The following is a 22,543-nucleotide window of genomic DNA, read 5'->3' as shown; positions in this document are numbered from 1 at the left end:
CGGCCGCTCGCCTGTGTGGATGCGCAGGTGTTGCTTCAGGTTAACCCTTTGTTTGAACTTCTGACAACATGAAGGGCACTGGAATGGCCGCTCTCCTGTGTGAACGCGCAGGTGTTCCTTCAGAGCGTAACGCTGGTGGAATCTCTGGGGGCACAAATTGCATCCAAATGGCCGCTCGCCTGTATGGACCCTAATGTGCTTTTTCAGATTAGACAGCCTATTAGACTTATAGTTACAGAAGTTACAGCAGTGGCGGCGTTGCTGATGCAACTGGTCACCATCCGCAGTTGCTGGACACTGGGAGCGCGTTGATACTGCACAAAGAAAACTGGACAGATTACTTAATGCGTTTCATTTGACGAAACAAAATTGTAATTATGAAATGCTGAAGATATAATAGAACAGGGATAGTACTGCTAAAGATCAGCTTTTTTCATTTCAGAAGCACTGACAGTGAACTTGAATCACATTAACAGACTGGCCTGGTTCAGCACTTATGATTTTTGCAATATATTATTCACATGTGATTCTTTAAGTTGGAGAAATATAGACATAATGATGCTCAGAAATATTTATTGAATTGTAATAAACCATTAGGTAGAGGGCATTATTAGTTCAGGCTGCTGCTGCAGACAAGTATGATAGCCCAAATCTTCAGTAACATCGTCATAGTACAGGTACCTAAATAATGCTTACAGATATCGAGCTGGGTGTATAAAATACAAACGCAGCGCAACATTTAAAGCTAGGATTTCTCGTATTGTGCGTTGGGTAGACTTACACATGATTAATATTTTTATTATTCCAACTTTTTCCTTCTGGAATCGGTGCAATATCTTGAAAACATCCTTGATATTCTTCACTTAGGAATTAAACACATAATGCAACTGCAACACAAAAGGTGTGTTACTGTGAGCTGAATAAAGTTATTTTTTTAATGCCACAATTCCTGAACCAGGACAATATTTTCTAAGGCTCAGAAGTTTTCTACCTCATAAATACGAATCCCAATGCCAAAACAAGCAGTCTGCTGCACAAGCATTAATCCCCGAGTTGAAAACTTATTTTCTGACAGCACAAACACATGCAGATGACGTCTCCCCTTTCCATTGACTATAATACAAGAGCAACTCCTTTTTTTAGAAAAGCAGGATACAACATAGTTCTGTTCCACCCATGACAAAGAGAACACTTAGACAATACAGTTATGAAGTGAGAGGAGTTACTCTTGGTAAAGCATTCTGCATCATTTCTAGTTTTATGACAGGTACTCATTCCCTCAGCTATCCTCTGTATAACACTCTGTAAAATAAGATTTCTGTAGCCAGCATCTGTCCTGTCATAGAAATTTACTACTACAATACATTGTGCAAATCCCTGTTTCACATCTAAAACACATAGCACTCTTCAATGGTCATGTAAACCTGCATAATTTGGTAAGATATTGGTGCAGCATTGCTCTTGTTCATTTTTAGTATGTGAAATCTTTATCATTTCATACTTTCCTTTGAGGAGCACAAAAGACGTGTATAACCTTAATAAACATATAGATAAAAAGTGCACAATTAAGAAAACAATGAGGTTAACTGCTAAGTGGCAAAACATGATATAATGTTGAGCACTGCAGGGGATACCACAGCTCAACACTAGAAGTGCACAATATCAGTGCACAAATCAGAGTCTTGCAGCACGCTCATTCCTGATGACCAGCAGACAGCCATGCAAACACATGCACACACAAAGAAAGAATAAACCACAGATTAAACAAAAAACGAATACCGAGAAAAATGAAGTGTGGGAAATTCACACTGATTTGCCCGGTATGCACTAACAGAAGCAGTTGCAATACAGAACATAACTAAATATATCTTATAACCAGATTATATATATTTAATACCTTTTCATATAAACATCCCATGTAAAAAACAGAATGCCACATTATTTACGCAATGCTGCATAAAAGAAAGCAGAATAAGAACTGTTCTTAGTCCACAATTACTGTCCGAGCATTGAGGCTCAAGGAGCACGGGGATGCCACTTACTTTAAGAGCACCAAAGAAGACAGAGTAGAAATGAATAAATGACACAATTTTAAGAATATTTAGCAGAATCTCAGCCGTTTTCAGTAGATTAGCTTTTTTCATCAGTTGTATTACTTATATTTAAGCTTGTAATAAATTAACTTCCACTTGCAATCACTCAACTTCTGGGACACCCAACACAGCTATATGGTAATGACACCGCAAGATTATATGCTATTAGTAACAAAGAAATCAATGAACACTAAGAAGCGTTCAACAAACGCAGTCAATTATGCGCTGAAATAGACATAGTCAATTGAATTCGTAATGGGATTAAACACTTAATTACTATAAAATAATGTCAACGTTCAATGACTATGAAGTAGAATATGAAAACAGTTCCAAGAAAAAAAGAAACGATGTAGTTGTAGAAGCTAGAGGCAACAAATACATGAGCCTAACAGGAAAAAATGGAATCACACACCAAACAACAATTCTGGTGTAGTAAAATTTACAAAGTACATCTTATAAGAGAAAAAAAATGACGACACCAAAGACAAGGCTGGACACTTCTGTTCCCGATAGGGATGGACACGGGGCAACTCCCTATGGAGTTTTAACGAGATGCAAAAACTATGGGGCAAGGCCCATCGGTCAAGTGCCAAAACAAGAGTTTCGTTTATTCGTACATGGTGTGACTGACCTGAGAAAAGAAAGAAAAATAGAGCATTAGCAGCTTTGCACTGTTTTTTTCTATATGATCGGTATCTGCTGTAGATTTAGTACTATGTGAAAAAGTTATTGAATGAAATTTGTATCGCCAAACATTAGTCTGCATTTTGCCTGGGAATATGAAAATTATACGTAAGTGCACATGGTGGATAGAAGATAATAACAAAACATCTTTCACAATACACGTTAATTTGAGTAACTGACACATCAAAGACAGCAAATCTCTATACGTGAGTCCTCACAATAGAAGTCTGTTTGCTGACTGCTCTTAGTGGTGATTAGCTACCAGTCTCCTTTAAGAACTTGCCTATGCACATTGAAGCTGCATTACTAGGCCATGCCATCGGCTTTCTCCGCTGCATTAATACAGCTGACTTTAAGCTAGTTAAAAAGCCACGCAATCTTGTCTATACAAGAAAGGTATACTCAAGGTAAGTTTTACATTAATATCAAGGAGAATAAAGCTTCAAAGTGAATATGTGAAATTCCAATACTTTTTAATAACCGCTACATTGACTACTAAGATGCACAAACAAAACAATCTCTCAGCAAAAAACCTGCATGATATGCAGCCATGGCCAAATGTGAACAGGAAACTCCAGGAATTAAAGGATGAATGATGAGGAAGATGCCGAAGTAAATTCAAGCAGTTCGAGAAATGGCCAACTGTGCCTTCACGACAGAATGAGCTTTGCGTAAGAATGAAGTGCGGATAGAGCATTGCTTAAGTCAGGCTAAAGTGAACTTGACATGAGACGTGCAAGGTTACTTTCACTTACAGGAAAGCTTTTACAGCTTTCACAAGTTTCAAAATGACGGAAAGATAGCACCACGTTGACGGCCACTCGTTAACCCTTTGAGGGTCGATTTTTTTTCGTCACATGCGACAACCCAGGGTCGATTTTTTTATGGCACATTTAAATTCTACAGAGGGAGCTATTTCGAAAAAATTTACTGTAATTTTTCTAGGGTGACCGTAAAGTGAGAAAAAAGTGCTTGGCGTTGGCATATATGGACTGTTTATTCATGAAAAACAATAAAAAATAGCAAATAGAGTTATAAGAATTAAAAAAAATTGGCGCATTGTTATACACAGTGTCCACATGAGAGAAATACTCAAGAAGAATGCGCACACGAAATTTTTTTGCAAGTCTCAAATGTTCCTCTTGCACTAATACTTCTTCAGCGTGTGGTAGTTCTTGAAGCATGGCTCCACGCAGAGCGGTTCGTTGCACTCAGCGCACATGTACCTAGTGTCCTTGCGACGTTTTTGCTGCCGAGTGGTGTTGGCGCAGACGTGGCACCTCCTCTGGGTACTGATTTCCTGAGCAGCCGTGGGAGGCAACTTCTGAATAAAGCGCCAAAAAAGGAAACGCATGCACGGCGGCATCCTTCGTATGCAGACCCCTGTGAGCAACAAACGAGCGAGTAACAGGCGGTCCCCCTTTGAGTGACAAGAACGAGATTGCCATCCGTTTTGCGAGCGAAAGAAGCCGAAACCGCGTGCGGAACAATACCGAAACTAACCGCCGCGCACCCGCGAACGCACCAATGTGCGAGCGGTACCAGACGCGCTGGAGCAAAAACAAACTATGCAACGAAAACTGAAAAAGAGAGACGCGAGAAAAAAATTCCATGTATTCCCACATAGTGGCAGCACATGCAGGCAAGAAAAAGTTAGGATATTAACGCGCGTTTTAAACGTACAGACGGCGCCGTAAATATACGGCGTCGACCATTTTCGGACCTGTTCGCGGCGCCGTATATTTACGGCGTCGACCCTCAATGGGTTAACGTTCAAATTATTACGTGCAACAAAAGAAAAAGTTCTAATAGAATAAAAGATAGGTGCACACACAAGTGCAGTGACAGTGTTTATGTTCTTAAGAACTTGAACATAATCTTAAGCTCAAAAAAAGAAAAATCACATCCAAATTGTACCATAGCAAATAGGACTTCCTTGCAAGGATGGCGATTAACACATTAGAGAGACAACTTTCAATTAGCTTTTCATGTGCATACATAAACATCTCTGAACTGTCAAGAATGTTCAAATGGCCAGTGGTGTACTTGGAGAACACCAACATGTCCCCCGTTGGAGGCTTAACATTTAATATTTATGATTCATTATTTTACTTCATACACAAGTATTTCTAATGTGTAGATGGTTGAGCCCTTCCAGTATGTTGTGCATTCACATGAAGGGATATCACGAGAACACTGCAGCTGTAATGTGCTCTGAACATCTTACAAAAATGTTGATTCTACCTTCAATGTGGATTTAACACGATGGAACTTGTTAATTGAAAATTACCCTAGCTTAGTCCATCATGTGTGCATACAAGCATTGTAACGTACTTCAACACGGTATCCCCATGTAGTTTGATTATGTGTCTCGTCAGGTAAGGGTTCAATGCAAACAACTTGGAGCATACAATGCAGCAGTATGGTCACTAACGGGGAACAGGTGTATGTTCAGGTTGGACATTTATGAGATCTGAGGACATAAGTGATAGTGAAATGGCAACCCACATGTGTGGTACCTTATGTGTACTATAATAACTTCAACAGTCTTCCAGCTTCGTAGTTGCAGAAACGACATCTGTGGATGGCATCTCCTCCTGTGGCTTCTCACTCTTGGCAGTTGCTGGGCAGCTGCAGCGCTTCAGTTCTACACAAAGGAAACACGACGGGCTGTTTGAGTATTTCACTTCCATTTTAGAACAAAAACACAATTTTCAACCAGCTAATCAATCAAATCCATCAACCAATCAATATTATATTGTACAACAGCAAATAAAGAAATGCATCAAAATACATTTGTACCAAAAGCCTATCTAGGTAATATTTGCTCACTGTAGGACAGCCACAAACTTTTTAACCCGTTCAGTGTAAGTTTTATTTTTTAAGAGCTGAACCCCCAGTGTCACTTTCTTTTTCTAAGATATTATTAGAAATATTTATTTCTGGTTATGCACAAGGAAAAATCTGACAGACAATGGCAAACACACTGCTGGTATGGCCCTGATATTCTGATCTGACAAAAGGTATAAAATGCACGCAAAACTCAAAAACAATTGTTCACAGCATTTCCTTCCTCAGAGTCAGGATCAAAATGCAGTTCACTCGAAATCGCCTCTTCGTCAGACAACAAGCTGTTTATTCTGGAGTACGAGCTGGTATTCAAGAGTAGGAAGAGCTGCTGCTCCATTCAACATTTGAAGGCTCCACATAAACAGCCAGATCAAAGCGATCACATGGCCATGCTCAAGGAGGGGCAGCTTTTGTTTGTTCAAACTCGACCAGATAAAGCAACGAGAGCAAAAGGTGAAAGAGATACAGCAGAGCCATCCCCGAGAAAGCACACTTACAAAAGGACAACCCCCATTACTGGAAAGGACGAACGCCATATTGAAGACAGTGGAAAATGAAACACATTTTTTTTTAAATCTGTAAACATGCGATAGATACCAGAAACAGGCACGAGTGAGTCTAGTGCTATGGCACGAATATTTGAACGGAGAAACGCCACTGTAGCCGTGTAAAAATTCTGCGAGCCAGAGCGACCCCTCCCATCTGTGGATGCACACGTTCTGCACGATGCAACAGTGCCCAAGAAGGAGCGCGTCCTGCAGCCACTGGCAGAGACCCACACTGAGCTAACCCAGAGAAATACACAACAAATGATGGAACCACCTCTGAGATCAGCAAGTTTTTTTCCTGCGCACATACAGACTACAGAACGTACAGGTATGTCAGAGAAAATGAAAGGGTTAAAGATACATACATCAATGTAAGCAATGCGTGCTCATTTAATAGGAGAAATTTACTTAAAAACACCATATTGGTCAATGGTCATGATCAAATGATTTATAGTGTTAGATATCAGAGACACAAGCGCTCACAAGTAAGCGCAATGTTTCTGGCAACATTTATTACAACGTGAATAGAATCCAAGGTTATGTACGAAGAAACTGCATGTGTCAGTTGTTCTCATGGAGATTTTGCAAGTTTGAATAGTTACAGTACCATTAGTTGATCGTTTAACATGTAGACATAGAAATGTCAATGTGTTATTACGAAAGGGGGCTTGTGTCAAATACCTTTATACTACACAAGCTATCTTCTACTTTTACAAATGTGATAAATAAAAGCACACGAAACTCATTAAAGGGACACTAAAGGGCAAACATTAAGTTGAGCTAGTTTTAAAGATTACATTTCTGTAATAACAACTACTTCATTCGTAATGAACACAGACCTTTTGTAAGTTAAAAAATGACGAAAATAGAAAATCAGGAAGGTGCCATCTATTGTCAACTTTGATACCTCTTACGTGCGGCATCAGCGCTTCGGATTCACAGAGAGCAGTGGCGACCCATCACGGCGCTTTTCTGTTTGCATGGGCTGAGGTGCCAGCAATGTGTCGCAATTGGCTGCGCTGCCGGCTCCAGTAGCAGAGGCTCAATTGACTGCTACTGGTAACCTCAACCTAAGCAGAGCCCACTAAGTGCTTCACGCATGCTGACCACCTACACCCACCGAGCAGTATGCTTTGTATACAGAGCTAAATAAAGAGTGTACAAAAGACATAACAATGGCACAGAGGGTGGTCACAGGGAGATGACGTCAAGTCGTTCTCTTTGGTGCCGGCAGTTCAAATTGAGAAGCGGCCGTAGGTCCTTCGATGACATTTTCCTAGGCAAAAAATTGATATAGTGGCATATAGAAAAGGATGACAGACTTCTAGATGAATACTTTGTCGATCTAGCTCAACGTAATACTTTCCTTTAGTGTCCCTTTGAATAGGATGTCACTCGAATGCTGGCGGACAAAAACACCCTATTGTTCTTAGAGCTTGTTTTAGTAAATATAATAACTCTATCAACAAGGAAATGAACACTAATCTTCATGTTTCAGAACAGTCAGGTGACAGTGAAGCAAATACACATACATACACAGACAAAAGTAAACTGTGTGGAAAATAGCGCAGGGATCAGATACAGGTGTAACAAATAAAACAGCTTCTTTTTCAAACACTTTGGACTTTTTCTTTCTGATGTAAATGACACTCCAAAAGAACCCTTTGGTTATTATTAATAGTGAAAACTCCCTCCAGCAAGTGGTTGTCCAAGGTTAGGTTAAACTATGTAGTCTTATTATTATGTAAGAATCGTGTATTTCATTTTATCAGTGTTCAGCTCCACATGATTTTCTGAAAACCGATAGATACTGCAAGCACTTAAGATAATGTCCAGCAATTCTGAGACTGTGTTGCCATTTTATGCTAAGTTGTGCCGTCATACATGTTGATTAAAGGACATGAGCAAGATCATTGATGTGCAAGAAAAAGCAAATGGAGCTATAGGCTCTGTAGTGCACCACAGCTTAAAAACCTTTCAGGCATTCCACAGTTTAAATGCCATTATGACAAGCAAATGTTACATCAGGGGAATGTTGGATGATATTTACAGACTACAACTTGTCTGCCTTCATCACTGAGAGCGAGTTTCCAGCTATAGCACAATATTTTAGTTTTCCTAAGGTTATGAAATGGCAAACCATATCAAATGCCTTTCTGAAGAATAAGAAGGTTGGCACTACAATATTCTCTTTTAGGGAAGAAATAGACTATTTGATAAAGGGTTGAAATGCAATGCTAGAGTACTTACATGCTTCAATACAACATTGCTGGGGACATAGCATATAATTATGCAAGCAAAATGCATTCAACTGTAATGCAATAACTTAGAAAAGGATGCCAAGGGGGCCACGCAAGCACTTTTCAAGCCAACGTCTTTCTACTGCAGGTTGCGTAGACCGAAGGTTAAAGATGCTTCTAGTGTGGGTCAAAGCCTGATAACAAAATATTTAACATTTTAATCAGGCAAACAAGTGACTTCTTCGCTGGTGATTGCACAATTGCCCAATAGCATTTGCTGGAAGCATTTGGGCAAAAATCAACATAGCTACTCGCTCGCCCGTGATTGATTAAAATCCAAGTCTCAGTTAACCAGTGCACTGCAGCAAAAATTTGATAAACTAAGATTCGATTATATTTTTGTATGGCGTGCTTTTTATATTGACGCAAACAGGCATGGTCATAAAAAGAAGTGCACACACGAGTAGCTTCTTGCCTCCCGAGTGGTGATCAGGCAATGCTAGTTTCTCACCTTGGTGCATTGTTGGCACAGCCTTTTCACTTGCATTGCTGTGCTGAGCAGCCTGGGCAAGCTATGAAAGAAGAGAGACCTTGTACAGTCTAGGTGTGCTTGACTGGTAGTGGGAACTGCACCTCATTATAGTGAGGGAAGCTTGTTAATTACAACAGCCTTCCCTCCAATAGTTTAAACACAACAGCGTGGTGCGGCTCCATCTGGTTCGTTAGCATGTTAATGGCATGAGTGATTAGCGCATCGGAGGCCATGAGCGCAGAACAGGGAACCATGGAATGCCAACTTCCGCTGCGTAGGCACTTAAAGCGCTTGCTATTGGCAGCAAAGGGTTACATCAGTGGTTGAGAGAAACGGGGATGGGAGGTCATGCAAAATTCAGGCTAAGGCATGAATTCGTTTTTTATTGGTGAAATTTTTTGGCAGAAAATTTTTGACTGCATACCTCTATGCTGCCATTCTTGGAACATTTACGCACCCAACCATCCACCTTCACAACATACGACCGAGAAAGAGTGGTTTGAAACGTGTTCAAGGGCCCCTATAATAGTACCCAAGTTTGTTATGCAGCTCTATAGTCTCTACATGGGAGTCAACTTGGCAACTTATGGTATATATGGGTCTGAATACACGGCAGAGCCATCATAAATTTAACTATACTTGGACTGACAGCAACCCTTATGTCCGGGAGTTGCGTCTAAATAGCTCTATCAATAGTTGGATAAAGACAGATCTGATTTCTTCTACTTTCATGTTTTGAAAACAGCAATTAATATTGACCTCTCTCTTGAGCCCTGGCAATGGGAAGATCAGTTGAGCATTGCTTATATGTGTTTTCAACATGTTTCAAAATGTAAACATTGAAATCATAGCCCATCTTTATGGATGAAGTATCAGTAGCAACATCATTATACTAATTTAATTCCTATTACAACATTTACTATTTGCCACATTGCGAGGGCCTCTCATCTGCACCTTAACCTTAGTAATTATATGGTTACTGGAGGCACAAAATCGCCTTAGCCGCAGTTCTGCTGTCCTGCTCTATGGTGCATGCGAGGTTTCTGCACGGAGGGTCAAAAGGCCTCTGGAAACGTGGAGTGCATTTTGGCTACAACATTGACGAAGCAAAGCCAACGCATCGCCAGCACTGCATTCAGTCACCTCGGTAGCGGCACCAGTTCTGCCTCCCGCTGCTAGCATCAGCATTTTCCTCACGCCACACCAGTATAAGCACACTAGTGATCCTGTTGATCTGCCGTGTGCATAAACTGCTGCAAGTGCAATGAGCTGTTATGTTACCCAATCAGAGTGCTAAAATCGATCGGAAATTGAGCCTCATCCAGATGGAATTCCATGGTCACAGGTGGCTACATTGATTAAGCGAGAAGGAGCCAATCGCTGTGGAGGATTTTGATTCCAATTGGGCTTGAGCGCGATCGAAAGTGGCCAAGCGATAACACCATAACACTGCATTGGGCGCCGTACCTCATCCCGCCTGTAGCTACAAGGGCGCTGTTATTTCTACCCGATAGGAGCTGCCTTGCATTATGCGTCGTGTCAACAGGCCGAACCTGTGCATAATTAAAACACCATCCAAGGACAAATCTAAAAATGTTGATGAAGCATGCACTAAACTTCTGTCGCTGTCAGTGCTTTGCCTTTTGGGTGAAAGTGGCATTTTTTTACAGCGAAGCTGTTTATGCAGACCCTGTGCCATCACTGTTGGACTTCGCCAAAACTATCACCATCAGCAATGGCTTGAGCGTCGTCTTCTTTCACAGCTGGCTTGTTGGCACCCCTTAGCGCTACCGCGCCAATGCGCTCGTGCCACTGCTCCCGTGTTCATCATCGTCTGCACCTCAACCTTAGTAATTATATGGTTGCTGGAGGCACAAAATCGCCTAGCCGCAGTTGTGCTGTCCTGCTCTATGGTGCATGCGAGGTCCATTGGCACTCGTCAGCCTAGCGTAGAATTTCACTTCTCTTCTTTCGTTGTCATGGGTAGGCCGCGTTTACGGTGGTAGTATGAGCCATTGCTTAAGGGGGTATGAGCATTGTCTTACGACACAGACCGATTTAATTTTGAAGCAATTTCGAAGAATCACAAGCAGCAATGCCGGGCAGATGCTGCTACCCAAACCACCAAGCAATCTCGAGACATTGAACGCAAGCAACAATGGCAAGACTGTGGGTATACCATCACTGACGTCACTCTCGCCATTGCAGCGTGTGTGTAATTTGGAACACTGCATTGGCCCAGGCTGGCCCGAAAGCCAAGGGCCCGGCCAGGTATCTCTATTGTGGGCCCGGGCCAGGCTTGGGTCGAGCCAGGGCCTTAGTCACGTAATAGACCAGGGTCTCTGTCAGGTGCGTAATAGGCTGGGTATGCTATTGGTTACTTTTGAAACTACCTATTATAAGTAGGAAAAACTTTATTTCATCCACTTTAGGTGGGGTGATTAGGTATGGTTCCTTCAGGTGGGCCTGATGGCCATTAATCGACGTTTGATGGTGACCTTTTCAGCTCATTCTATGGCCTGGAGTTAGGCATCCAGACTAGAATTGCAAAGCACCACATACCGTCCTTCAGGTGAGGGAGAGGCCATTACGTTAGGAGGAGGCTTGTCCTCCTTGCAGTCATATGTGAATCAGTGTTGCTAGTTCCGCACATAATCTACAGAGTGGACTCAGCCACATGGGCACAGCCAAACTACCTCTAGAAAATGTTCTGTGCTGCGGATGGTATCTTCACAATTACCGACAATTGGACCATGCTTTGCTTGTGCTCAAAAGCTAACGGGCCGAGCCGCGCTACATCGGGCTGAGCCTAAATCTTTCGGGGCATGGCTCAGGTTTGAAACTACCGAGTCAGGATCAGGCAGGCTGTTGATAGCACTTTCAGGCCTGGGTCAGACTCAGGCCTCAAAAAAAGGCCCATGCAGTGCTCTAGTGTAACCTCATTAAGAAACACAAAGATGTCAATTGTCAAACCAATCCAACCAATCATCAATATGATTGCAGCACCTACGTCTCCAGTGGTGGGCCTTGCACCTAACATACGGAGCTTTGGATTAGTGGTTCTGCATATTCCATCCCAGCTACAACTATGAGAAGACCATGAGTAGTGCGTACTCCTGAGGAGGAAGCTGCCTACCGTAGCGTCAGCGAGAGTTGGCTCGTGAACGGGCTCATCGTCATAGGGCGTGCCTCACGTGCAAAAGAAAACACTCCTAAAGAATGCTCACCATGCGAAGCACGCAAAAGCGAAAATGAGGTGAAAGAATGGTTACACAAAAGATTTACAAAAGGTACGTTCGATTTGCCAATTGCACCACTTGAACAAGTTCACCAGGTGTTGCACCGTCCCAGGAAGCACACAGCTAGCTAATAGACGTCTTCTTTGCAGCTTGATCTAGGTAAGGCCACAGCTAGTAGCCATCTTTTGTAAGCTGTGCTCTAGACCTAGGCCTCTACAAGCCAACTGGTAGCTCAGCTAATGCTCCCTTCACTTACGGCTAACAGCCACCTTGGTAAGCAGCGCTGTAGCTGTGGTTTAGACATTAAATGTCCAAGCTTGTTTCAGCTTCACAGAAGCTACAGCTAGCTCTACTTACCATGCTTACGATTCTGGAAGGTTGAATTATTATACATGTCACCACAAAAGCACAAGAAAGGCAATGCCCACAGTAAAATTTTGACTCTGACTGTGGTCAGAGTCTTTCTTGTGCCAAGTTAATTCCCAACCAGATGAGCTGTTCTCAAGCCCTTGATTTCATGCCATTGTAATAGTGCACAAATGCCAAATTAATAATAATTTAAAGAAGTAATAAATACAGTGAAACAAAATATGCTTTGTCAATACATAGCACCAGTACCGAAATAGTTATACCAACATTTACAAAGAAATTTATTTGTGCTCTATATATTTTTCTCCCACACCTTCCTTGTAAACTGCAAGACTAAAAACCCGTGCAACTGTAAGCATTTCAAGTGATCACATGGCGTCACGACTAGCCAACTTTATAGTGTAGCAAAGTTGGTAATGAAACACTATCGGAGCTTTTCATACAAATTATGACATCTGCCACTACGCATGAGCAGTGCAAAAAGCGACTTCTCATTATGCCCCTTCATTTTTAAGAACATAAGATGCAGCTAAAACAAGTGTAGCAGTTCAGCCTAAGCACACACAGAGTGCACATAATGCATAGGAGTTTACTCATTTTGTTCAGCCAATTTCAACGTTCGGGCACATCTGTAAATAGTCGTACGTTTTCAGAACTAGAAAGGATTATTGTTATGCGATACTACTAGACCAGTATTAGCGTACTATACCATGCATGCCGGCTATAGAAGTGCACTTAATAAAAATGTCTGTCTGACATATTGCAACAAATGTATGATTCTATTTCCCCTGTTCCACAGGCCATGAGTAGGTCTCACTGTATCTGCATCTTATGTGCCACTTGACTTGCACTGGAATGAAAATGCATGGATTCGTATGAAAAAACCACATATACCATCTACAAGACCGAACCCAGCCAATAAATACCACTACCTACTCAGGCAAACTGCACTGTAAACAGTTGCATGTGTGGAGAGTGCACTTTAAGGAAGATAAAAGAGCATGCAGAAAGGCTGTTTCCTGTTTCTACAAGAACACAACCTTGTATAATGGCTCATAGATGCTTAAAGGAGCAGTAAAAATGCAGTTTATTTCTTAAATACAAATCTGATTCAGTATGGTTGCTATGAATATGACTAATACAGCGGGTCCTTAGTAAAGGCAACTTCTTTACAGAGAACTTGCACAATGCTATCACAATGCTATCTTTACATTAACTAATGTTCTAAGACTTATTTAGCCTAAATGATGGCTGCAAGAACTGTAGCATGGTCACACCACACACACAAAACTGATTTGTGGTGCTATCAAAAGTTACCAATTGGAATTACAACTGAACTGTGGATGGCCTACCACAAAAAGCCTATTGTGGGCCCAGGAGCCATGTTTTGATTAAGAGGCCTACCATTCCTGCTAACCGGAAAGGCTTGATTTTTCACCCTGGAATACTCTTGCAATCTTCTATGGATAAGTGGGACTCCCATGCAGAAATTTTGTAGATGATATCACAGCTACGGAACTTCCTTCTTCGTGCCACCTGAGGGAAAGATGCAGCTGCTTACACAGGGTTGGCAGGCTCAATGGTTTCTAGTATTCTGCATGATTTAAAAGAAGACATCAACAATGAAAAAAAAATTGTGCATCCAAATTATTACTTTCTTCGAAAATCAATTAATGCACCTAGCACAAATTCAATAAGGGAGTAATGACACCAATATATTTTGCCACACCATTTTGCTTCTTTAGGTAGTTGCCAGCCCTACAATTCTGACCTGGAGCATCATTTCCTTGAGCAGCACAAATAATTATTACACCAGGTTTTACGCAGCTAGTTTAATAAACATGTACTCCAAGTGAAGCACAATTTTATACGTGAAGCAGGAGACTTACCACATCACCAAAGGCATAGTTGGAATTCACATGGTGTCACAAACAATTCAAGCGCATGAGACAGGTGACACAATGTAGCAGCCAACGGTGATATAATGACATTGTCCCTGAAAGTCAAATCTATCCTTTCAATTACGTGCTTCTCTTTAAAATGCAGGAGGACTCTCTCCCGTGTTATCCTGTCGCGTGTTGAATTATCCGTTTTTGCAGCATGGTCACAGTTTATGTGTAGACATCAGTTGTGTCTGGTACCATGAGACTGCCACATCGAGTACTGGTGACACGAATACACTTCTGTTTCACGTCCAAAGCCACAAACTTTGTGCATGTTTTGAGCTGTCACATTAAAGGTAATGTATCAACTAATAATATTTCTGTGTTATTACACAATTGAAGCTGCATAGCATAATTACGAGTTGACAGCTATCCACTCCTAAAAGAACAAATCACTATCTCGTTAGTATAAACAATGACAAACAACCTTGTGATCACTTTTCTGTGTCAAATTCAAATTGGATCATAACTGTGAGTCAGCCTAGTTGGAACAGATTCATCTTAAAAATTTTTGTGCGCAAACAAACAGAGACAAAGGATAGGGGCAACACAAGGACGAGCGCTTGTAAAGCGCTCGTCCTTGTGTTGCCCCTATCCTTTGTCCCTGTTTGTTTGCGCACAAAAAGTTTTCAGATTGGATATTGCAAACTTTAAAAGGGAAAGGCCATTTTCCTTCTCACAAATAGCACAACATAAATCTCCCTTTCCTGATGCTGACAGCATCTAAACATTGCAATTTGGCAAGCTAGAGTTCAGACTTATATTTATAACTAAATTATTTCCCACGAATAAATGGAAGCATAGCTCACTTTCATATAAGCCAGAAAACACAGTAAGAATTCTATGCAATTAGGGTTATTGCTTTTTTGCAATGTTGTATATCATTTTCATAAACAGTACTCCTTTTGCTCTGTTAACAGTAACAAGTATACGTGTGCCTTCAGGTATTCCTTTGTATTCCCTGTGCCTTCAATATTGTGTAACATGGTAATCTTTTTATAGCACTGTTCCTGTTGGAAATTTGTACTTTTTATACCTTTACTGTTTAATATGCCCCCCCCCCCCTTATTTTATGCCCTGCCATAAGGCCTGTAAGGTTTTTTTGAATAAATAAATGTGTCACATTTACCTTTGAGGCACAGATCATGCTCAAGCAGCAGCGTTGTCAGCCAGTCTGCCACTGTTTTGACAGAATGTGACAGCATAGTAGCTCAAGTTGGGTCGTCCCTAGCCACCTCTGAAATTGAGAAAACGTTGATCAGCTGATGCAGGTAGCACGAATGACTACTTAAATTAGAATAGCAAAATTATAGCACATTGGCTATTAAAGCCTTAAGCTGCACTGGCTTATGTGAAGGAACCAGTTGAAATGTGACAGCTCACAATTCAACAAACAAAATTGGCCTTGTAAAATTTTAACCATGTTTCTTGTCTAAAATTTATTGTCATTGCTTTCTCTCTGCAGCCAAATTAGCTCTACATTACTTCAAGCTCACATTCCATGACAGCTATGAATCCATCCAAGATTTTGCCCTTGTAGTGAGAAAGGTAGAATGTCATATGAACAGTGACAGCTTACACAAAACTTCAAATGCGAGTTCCGAGTGAAGACAGGTGCTCCGAAAGAAAAAAGAAAGAAGACTCATATGCCCGGATCTACAAAAATAGAAAAAGATGCAGGCTACCTATTGACTGCACACTACTCTGTGACAACACTGCAAGTGACGCAGCTGTTTTGACTGTCAGATGGGATAGTGCAGCGCAGATACCATTCAACAAAAACACAATAAAGCGCAACTGACTGTTATGGTATTTTACATAAAATAATAATTTTAAATACATTATCCAGATTAAACCAATACACGCAAAAGTAATTCAAAGTTCAGCATGATTTGCAAACATGCTGTTTGCATTTCACACAGGTAAAATGAAACGAGTTGCACGTTATTAAACTCCTTAACCATGGAATTGTAAGTTACATTTAGCTAGTGCGTAAAGGCGGTATTTCTTGCACTCAATATAGCACGCAGTGCCAAATTTTTGCGCCACATTAAAAGTGTCAATTCTCATGAAATGTGACATACATACGCATATCTTGCATATGTATGATTATGAGGTGCTGATTATTTTGTTTTAGTATATTTTTACTCCCCTGTGACTTCCATTGAAACAGCATCATAAGCTTCTGGTCTTCACTGTCATCAGAATAGAGGCTTGGCGGGCTTGTTGGCACGAACAGCATCATAAACTTCTGGTTAGGGCTCAGCTGCAGGCGACCGTTACCTTCGGCGACCGCACTTGTTTACTGCCTGTGCCCCATGTGCCCCTTTTCTGTGTCCCGCTATTTGCTAAAGTATGTGCTAATGTCATCATTGTACAAAAGAGAGCTCAGCTGCAGGTGACTGTTACCTTCGGCGACCGCACTTGTTTGCTGCCTGCCGTTGGTGTTGTTTTCATTGCCTTCAGTGGAGTGGACGCACTTCCATGAACGATATATGTGGGGTCATTAGCAGATTTTCCTTAATTTGGGAGGTCAACAAACGGTGTTGAGGGGACTTTCATGCTATAGCGATATTTCGTGGTTTCGTTTATTTTTCGTCTGAGGTCGCAACCTGTTTGTGTCAATTGCGCCATCATGTTTTAATACAACGCATGCATATTGATCAATATTGGCCTCGAGCTCCACCACTGGAAAAGCTGGTGCCACCGTCGGCGTGACGTGCTATTAGGGATCACGTGGACATAGCTGCCGCGTCGGCTGCTTCGAGAGCGCCGAAGCGAGCTGAAAACGAGAGTTTAAATTCCCTCGTACGCTGTGGTCCTCATTTAGAGGCGAGATTTTCCCGCTTCGAGTGTCTCCTTTAAAACGCTTGAAAGCACTAGAATAGGTAGTGGCTGCCTTTGAAAGCGTGCAACATGGTAGGCTACTGCTCGGTGCCGCAGTGCCGGATGTACGCAACAGAGCCCGGTGTCAGCCTTATTCACACGTAGCCGCAGGACAAGAAGCTGCGTGAAGCTTGGCTCGCGAAACATAAAACCGGCAAACAGTCATCGGCTACAACTCGGGTATGCAACAAGCACAGACGCGAGGAAGATTTCTTCTACGGCGCCGGGTCTGCGATGTTCGGAAAACGCGCGCTGAGACGCTCACCCGAGTCCGCTGCCCGACTAATGTCATGACGGTTTGGTCTATGAACTTGTCGATGCTATAGATACTAGCAAGTTCACTGGAATGGAAAGGGAGCGGTAAGACACACATTAAAAGAAGGCATGGCATATGGTCATGTTTGTACGTGTTATGAATTAATGCACTGGATTACAAAAAAGAAGCAACGGGAATCGCACGCTGAGTACACCAATAAACATACAGTGCCAGGCAACTCGAAAAATAATATGGAAACGCCCAAGAATTTAGAAGAAAAAAGAAGATTGAATCGTCGCGACGGTACATCACAGTCCCCGTATGCGTCGAACCCAGACAACACACTGATGTCCTTTGGATATCCCTGGGATGTCCTGCTTGGGAGGTGTGGGATGTCCCTGGGATGTCCCATACAAATCCCCAAATCCTCCCAAATGAGACAAAAAATAACATCCATAGGATCTTCCATTATGTGTCCTTTCCGGGACATTCTGGGATCATATTTGGATATCCACAGGATGTCCATTAGATGCGCTCTCCAGGACATTCAGGGATCACATTTGGATGTTACATAATCCGCTGTTCCTAAAAATTACCGGTGCATGCAGCATTTAAAAGGCAGGTACCTATAAATAAAAATAATTGTTTTTTTGAAAGCTGTACATTTTTTTCGAACATTTTTCACTTCAGTCACCTTCAATGTATTCTTCCCGAGATGCAAGTCACTCGTTTTCCTGCTTTTTCCCAAGTCTGCAGGTTTATGGCCTTCAGTGGTTCTGTTGTTTTCCTCTTTGTTTTATGTTTACCAAATCGTGAGAACACTGGAAACATTGCTGAGGGGGCAGAAGCACACGTATCCAGCTACACAGCAAAAGGTGTGTGCAAGTTCCCTACATAAAATGGACAACAATGGATATTGCCCTCCGTGTTTCAATTCCAAGCCTGAAACAAGAGCTTTAAGATGTTTTTAGGACGAGGAAAAAGTAAAAGAGCAAATGACAAACGTGCTGAAGGCCATCATGCTGGAACAGTTCTAGAACAGAATTAAATAATAGAAAAAGTAATGCGATAAGGCAGCGAATCTTGGAGTACACTGAAGATGGCTGATGTTTAGAAATGCTCTGACAGAAAAAATGAATTGTTAAAACATTTAGTATTTTTGGATTTTTGTTGTAAATACATGACACTAATTTCATGTTGGACAATGCACTATAAGTCAGACAGTATTTCACGTCAGTTGAACTGAAATGTTAATTTTTATTGCACGCTTCCCATAAATAAGATGAACACATATGTAATTAAATCACATTTTCCTCATAGGACCTATTAATACAAAGTTTAAAATAAACTTTTGCTGTGTTGTTTCCTGTGCCCAAGAGAAATTTTGATTTCCTGGAACCTAATTTTGTTACTGGTGTGCACAGCCTGCTTAACTCTCATCTAGTAGAGCAGAATTCAAAGTTGTATTTACTTGCTAAGGTGCTTTTGTGTACATTGCGGTGCACTTTTCAAACATTGTACAACAGTGTTCCAAGTTACGCCAATGATGCATTTAATTAATCTTAGTTCCGCTTTCTTAACTCTTAATCCCACACTGCTAGAAGAGAGTTAAGCAGGCAGTGCAAGCTGTGTGCACCAGTAAAAAAATTAAGTTTCAGGAAACAAAAATTTCAGGTAGGCACAGGAAACATCACATTAAGAAAATGATGGCTCTGAATGTGGCAAATGGTAACATTAAAAACAAAACAAAAAAGGATGAAACACTAGTGAAAAATTATGTTCATACAGACGATGCAGATAATATGCAACAAGCTGACTTTAGCATGATCATATTTGACAGCGAAATTTAAAAAATTATATTTGTTGAGCAGCAAATCGCTCAGCAGCATGGCTGAACCAAGTCATGGCAGCCCTCTCGAGATCCTTTAGGGTGGCATCTGGGTGTCTGATGTCATTAGTCAATGTGCCTGCACGCATGAGCAAAATTATCCTTCCTATAAGTTTTGCACACCACACAAAAACTTGGACCAGTATATACTCTACTAAAGAGACAAAACTAAATACCAGCACTAAACTTAGCAAAGCGTGAATAATAGGTGTATGAGTCATAAGCTGTTACAATGTCGTACATTATATATATTTTGCCATGGAAAATCCATCTAGTTAGGCAATAAGGGATCAAATCTGTCAAAGCAGCCTCAATACAGTGAGTATACTGCTTGACACAAGATTTAAAAAGAAGTAAGTGATATCAAACTTGCTACACCTAATTCACCACACATTAGCTTGCACAGATTCAGCTCGGAGAATTTTTTCCCCCTTCGTTCCAAACCAATTGAAGCTTATTGTCGCGTTCCTGCAAAGGAGGGACTGTAGAATGCATGTCGTTTTCTGTTTTGTTGACTCCCCTCCTTGGACAACCAAGTGCTTCTTCAGTTAAAAAGAAACAAGAAAAAATACAGCTATAAAGATAAATTGGGATTCAGTTAACACTGAAAGTTTTGCAACCTAAATGATTTCTTGGTAATAGAAAAGTGCTAACTGGCTTTTACTTTTACTCATATTTTTTAAAATTGTCGTAGACAGTTAATGTAAAATCCTACAGCATGTCATGAATGAGACAGTGTCATAAGTAACATCAGTATCAATTTCTGTCTTGTAACTACAGCCCACTGTAGTTAACTACAAGACAGGCAATTTCACACTAAGCCTAGGCCATCAAGCAACATGATTAGGAAGTGGAGTACTAATTAAAACGTGCTTACAGCCATAAAATTGGCAAAATTACAAGAATAGACGAAGCAGAGAACTTACCATCTGATGTAGAGCTTGTCTGTCTGTCTCAAGCTTTTTGTCAAAGTCGAGCATGTCTGTCGCATCCAAAAAAGGCAAATCAGGGAGGTCACAAGGTTGTAAAGATGTGCTGTTGGCATTGCTGAGCAGCTCATTAAGGTATTGTGAATGGGCCTGCTGGGTCTGCTTAATACCATTAAGTATCTGCGAGACCCTTTCCATGAAGGCTACAAAAAAAGAAAATTAATGGCATTAGTATTATGTAAATTTTCATTTCAGTGCTATTTGCAAGATGAAAAATTACCGCATTTATTCGAATATAGGCAGACCTTTTTTTTCGAAACTGTTACCCAAAATTAGCTATCGACCATATTTGTGAACACAGCTAGCCAGAGTACCAAGCTGAGTTCCACCATTACGCCTGCCGTAAGGCCAGTCTGGAGATTATTAAGACTGGCTTTAAAGAATGCTGCATATTTAATGCACTCAATGGTGCACAAACGTCATTTGGTATGCCAAAGATGCCTGCGAAGCATCTAGCGAGGTTGTCTTCTCTGCCAGTTCAGACGAGGTTACAGCTTGTGGCATCAACTAGCGAGATTTAGTAGCCGAGCGGTATATAAAGGTGTGTCATGGTCAAAGTGTTTCATTTTTCTAGAAAGATATAGGTCTACCTATGTGCAAATCATATTTTAGAATTTTTTCTGAGTTTACTTTATAGGGGTCAAGTATGTCAGTAGTCAACCTATTTTCGTGTACATATGGTAGTTGATGTGGCAACAATTGGAAAAAAGCAACAGTGATGAGCACTACTAAACATACTATCAGCCATAATTGGAACATAAACAGCAGAACACCTGCCTTCTTTATAGTTTTCGTGACCTAGCACTGGCCTTGTGATAACAGTGCGAGTTAGGATTCACGGTTTGTGCAACGCTGCAGCGACACCACGGACAAGTGCTTTTCTAAGTCACCGCGTCCACGCTAGCAACCGTCATAGCTCAAATGATGGGGCGCGCTCCTAAAGGAGGAAGAAGCGATAAACTGCACCACTGACTCATGGCAGTGTCACTCCATCATGATAACATTGGCAAAAGTTAGTGTGCCAGTGGCAACATACAAAAGCTTTTATTACATGCTGCACAGCTGAGCCATAGGGTTGGCTAATGAATACTCATGCTCACACCACTATCGTGAAGCGAAAGCTAGGTGAGGCAAACTGTGTAGAAGCTATGCACTTTGCTGTTTTCATTTCAATTTACACAGGCACATAGCACAAGTGAAAGAAACATGCTGTTCAATTACACAAGCTTAAGAGATGGAGCTCTAAGAACTTGCTGCTTATCATTTACACTACAGCATTCAACAGGGAACATGTGAATGCAAGCTGAAAAATAAAATGCAGTTACATTAATGACTGGACAGCCAGCAATATTGCGAGAAATTCTGAACCTGTGCTTGTTAGTATGGCTTCATGATAGAAAAGCAGAGTGACGAACGGGACGAGAAAGAGAGAATAGGACTAAGCACTGGCTGCTACTCTGCAACCGCAATATATACAGTTTAGAAAACCGAAAAGAAGGTACTAAAAAAGCACCCAAAAACCAGACATGTGTCTTTAATGAAAACGAAACGAGCATCTAATCTCTTCGTCACGGAGATAGCCAATTTCTTTTTCGGTCAAGGAAACTATGGATAACTGTGCATTGCAAAGGGCTTTCATGAGTCAGCTCACTTCTTGCTGCAGCGGCTTAGAGGCTATGGGGTTGTGCTGCGAAGCTTGAGCTCGCAGGTTCAATTCCTGGCTGTCGCATGCACATTCTGATGGGGGCAGAATGCAAACATGCTCATGTGCCATGCACTGGGTGCATGCTGAAGAACCCCAGGTGGTCCAAATTATTCTCGAGCCCCCCATTACGGTGTGCCTGGCTCATAATCATATCTTGCTAGAGGCATGTAAAAAGCCAGAATTAAAATTTTTAGTGTCAGCCCGCGGTCAGTTGCCTTGACCGACAAAAAAGTTGGCTATCTCCATGACTGAATGATTGGACACTTCATTGTCATACTGCCGTTGTGAAGCCGTAATGGTCGTTCCACCTTCTCCATTCTA

General features: G+C 41.4%; 1 protein-coding gene across 7 annotated transcripts in view; it reads right to left on the bottom strand.

Moving 5' to 3' along the window:
• Positions 1-4,782: 4,782 nt before the first annotated feature.
• The window catches only part of LOC135905369 (uncharacterized), a 47,885-nt gene continuing 30,124 nt past the window's right edge, over positions 4,783-22,543 (bottom strand). The window contains exons 6-9 of one of the 7 annotated variants that reach the window (XR_011512471.1): positions 15,628-15,735; positions 13,960-14,091; positions 8,927-8,987; positions 4,783-5,424 (exon numbers count right to left, since the gene is read on the bottom strand). Coding sequence is in view for 5 of the 7 variants with exons in the window: in XM_070534739.1 (XP_070390840.1) it covers positions 19,595-19,607; positions 20,455-20,660 (219 nt within the window). In the remaining 2 variants the exon portion in view is untranslated. Of the gene's footprint in view, positions 5,425-8,926; positions 8,988-13,286; positions 13,406-13,741; positions 14,092-15,627; positions 15,736-18,909; positions 19,608-20,366; positions 20,661-22,543 lie in introns of those variants that run through there. The other 6 variants (XR_011512472.1, XM_070534740.1, XM_070534739.1 and 3 more) reach the window with 6 other exon arrangements.

The sequence above is a fragment of the Dermacentor albipictus genome, chromosome 3 (genome assembly GCF_038994185.2).
Source record: "Dermacentor albipictus isolate Rhodes 1998 colony chromosome 3, USDA_Dalb.pri_finalv2, whole genome shotgun sequence".
Lineage (NCBI taxonomy): Eukaryota > Metazoa > Arthropoda > Arachnida > Ixodida > Ixodidae > Dermacentor > Dermacentor albipictus.
The sequence above is the reverse complement of the archived record's forward strand: the minus strand, read 5'-3'. Positions and strand labels throughout refer to the sequence as shown.